The sequence below is a fragment of the Otolemur garnettii genome, unplaced genomic scaffold, assembly GCF_000181295.1.
Source record: "Otolemur garnettii isolate 467f Iridium unplaced genomic scaffold, OtoGar3 scaffold00153, whole genome shotgun sequence".
Lineage (NCBI taxonomy): Eukaryota > Metazoa > Chordata > Mammalia > Primates > Galagidae > Otolemur > Otolemur garnettii.
In genome coordinates this window covers 915,907-919,172 of record NW_003852548.1, presented here as the reverse complement: position 1 = coordinate 919,172, position 3,266 = coordinate 915,907, and the positions used below count along the sequence as shown (strand labels likewise).

Sequence of the window (3,266 nt, the reverse complement as noted above, 5' to 3'; positions counted from 1 at the left end):
AGTCTCCTGCCTCAGCCTCCCAAGTAGCTGGGACTACAGGCGCCCGCCACAATGCCTGGCTATTTTTTGGTTGCAGCCATCACTGCTGTTTGGAGGGCCGGGCTGGATTTGAACCCGTCACCTTAGGTGTATGTGGCTGATGCCTTAGCCACTTGAGCCACAGGCGCTGAGCTTCAGTACACTTTTCTAATGAGTGCTGGACCAGAGGAATAAAAGTTGGCTGGGAAGACTAGACATGGCTTTTTGGCTCATATGTTGAGCTTAACCAAGTTTTTATAGCCACAAGGGTGAAATTCTCACTTTCTCACACTACTACCTACCTGGGCAAGTTACTTAACTTTTCTGTACCCCAGTTTGTTCATCTGTAAATAGGATGATGATGATAATAACAACAACAGTATTTTTTCATGGAAGTATTGGGATTAAGTGACTTAATCTTTATCAAATACTTAGAACAGCAGTGGCAATAACAGTAGGTGCTATATATGTATATCCTAAATGTTTTTTTTTTATTGTTTGGGATTCTGTTTTTTTTTTTTTTTTAAGACAGAATCTTATTTTGTCTTCTTCAGTAGAGTGCTGTGGCGTCATACTTCACAGCAACCTCAAACTCTTAGGCTCAAGCCATCCTCTTGCCTCAGCCTTCCAAGTAGCCGGGACTATAGGTGCCTGCCATAACACCCAGCTAATATTTTTATTTTTAGTAGAGTGGGGGTCCTTACTCTTGCTCAGGCTAGTCTCAAGCTCCTAAGTTCAGGCAATCCTCCTGTCTTGGCCTCCCAGAGCCTCTGCACCTGGCCTATATATCCTAAATTTTAAAAAGTGAGCCAAATCTATTAGTTTCCTTTCTAATTCCAGTAGCAGGGAAAAAAACCAAGTCATTTGTATAATTATATAATTCTCTAGGATTAAACACAAGGTCTAACTTATCTTTAAACTCTTGTAGCACCTACTTTAGTAGATACCTGATAAGTACATCATGAGTTGAACTGAATTATTTGGTGGAGGATCTCAACCAGGAGTGATTTTGACCCTCAGGGCATCTGGTAATTTGGAGACTTTTTTTTTTTTTTGAGACAGAGCCTCAAGCTGTCTCCCTGGGTAGAGTGCTGTGGCATCACTGCTCACAGCAACCTCCAACTCCTGGGCTCAAGCAAGTCTCCTGTCTCAGCCTCCCAAGGAGCTGGGACTACAGGCACCCACCACAATGCTCGGCTATTTTTTGGGTGTAGTTGTCATTGTTGTTTAGCAGGCCCAGGCTGGATTTGACCCTGCCAGCTCTGGTGTTTGTGGCTAGCGCCTTAGCCGCTTGAGTTACAGGCACCGAGCCTGGAGACATTTTTGTTTGTTATACTGGTTATGTGTATGTGGGTATCTAGTAGATAGAGGCCAGGGATGCTGCTAAACATCTTACAATGCCTCTTACAAAAAAGAGCAACCCCCCACAACAAACTATCCATTCTGAAATGTTAACAGTGCAGAGTTTGAGAAATCCTGATCTAAGGCTTGCCTGAACAAAATTCACTCTTTCTTCAGCTTCCAGTCTTATAAATGTGTCAGTAAAAACATAGATGAGCCAATTTAGGCTCAACAGTGAATAAAAAGTAAACCAAATGAGACTATATTTCAAATTCAAAGTTCATAGAGCCTATTAGTGAGGCTTCCCCAATCCCCTGAATGTAACAGAGCCCAATGTCTGGGGCCACAATGGAATCAGAAGATAAGCAAGGACACAGAAGCCCACACTAATAAGCTGACCATTTTTTTTTTTTTTTGGAGACAGAGCGTCAAGCTATCCCCCTGGGTAGAGTGCTGTGGCATCACAGCTCACAGCAACCTCCAACTCCTGGGCTCAAGCGAGTCTCCTGTCTCAGCCTCCCAAGGAGCTGGGATCACAGGCATCTGCCACAACGCCCAGCTATTTTTTGGTTGCAGCCGTCATTGTTGTTTAGCGTGCCTGGGCTGGATTCAAACCCGACACCTTAGGTGCATGTGGGTGGCGCCTTAGCCACTTGAGCCACAGGCACCGAGCCAAGCTGACCATTTTTAAACTGGAAGTAGGACTTCCATTTCTCTGCACACTGAGACTTATATACTAGGCCTAGCTAGCCACCTTACCCTTTCCAGGTCCTGCCGCAGGTGCATAAACATTCTCATGCGAGTGTGAATATTTTCTTCTTTTGGTTGTACCAGTCTATTTTCTTCATCCTCCTTTGGAGGAAATAATGGCTTATTGAAGTTACTTTTCCGCTTCAGTTTCCAGTAGTTATAGATAAAGTCTATAGTCTGGGTAGGTAGCCCCAGCTCTGCGGCCACATCTTCCACTTGTACCAAGGAATAGAACTCCTCCTCCAGTTCCCGAAGCTTCTGTGCCCGCAGGCTGATTTTCTCACTTTTGACCTGGCTCTGTTCTGTAGCCCTGTGGTGGGGGTACTCAGCTTCCCCAGGTTTCAGCTTATTTTGGCTATGCTTGAGGCAGTATGACTTGAATTTCACTTCATCTCCTTCATCTAGAATGGTCTTCATCTCTAGATTGTGCTCAAAGGCACAGGTGACGTGGAAGGCAGTGATGCAGGTTTTTATTGAGCACTACAAGAAGAAAAGATGTGTTAAGGTGATAGGGTAGGGGGAAAGGGAGAGACCTGTGTCTCTGAACCTAAATCAACTGCTTGTAGGAAGCAAAGGAAAGACAGGGAGAAAGCTCGTCTTTGATTAGCTATGACAGATGCATTATAAGTAATCCAGGAAACCTGCTCTTATAGGAAATAGCAAAAACAGAGGCAAAAAATTTCAACCCCCCCTTTAAGGTTTCAGCTCAAGGAAATGTCAGTTTTCTGAAAAGCCTTTTTTCATGGCCTTGAACAGCCACATGGTCTCTTCTTCATGTCCTTCACATCACTCCATATGCTTCTATAATGGTACTTTTCATGCTGTACCTACAGTATAATAATTGTCACATTTCTGGCCATCAGTCTTAAAGACAGAAGCCATGCCATTCGCTTTGTATTGCTATCAACTATTGCACAAGCAGTTGCTCAGAAAATGATTCTGAACAAATAAAAGAAAAAACAAAGTCAATATTATTGTCAGAGCACCGACTGGTTCTACAAGGGCTATAGGGATTGCAAAACCTAAGTAACCTAACTTCTTTTGTTTTGGCCAGGGCCAGGTTTGAACCCACCACCTCTGGTATATAGGGCTGGAGCCCTATTCCTTTGAGCCACATGCACTGCCCAGTAATCTAACTTCTTTTTTTTTTTTTTTTT

General features: G+C 43.7%; 1 protein-coding gene across 1 annotated transcript in view; it reads right to left on the bottom strand.

The window, feature by feature from the left end:
* Positions 1 to 3,266, bottom strand: part of JADE3 (jade family PHD finger 3) — a gene marked incomplete at its 5' end in the record, with an annotated part of 102,659 nt that overhangs the window by 4,566 nt on the left and 94,827 nt on the right. Inside the window, one exon of the mRNA XM_012811276.2 lies at positions 2,119 to 2,589. Coding sequence (XP_012666730.2) covers positions 2,119 to 2,589 — 471 coding nt within the window. The remainder of the gene's footprint in view (positions 1 to 2,118; positions 2,590 to 3,266) is intronic.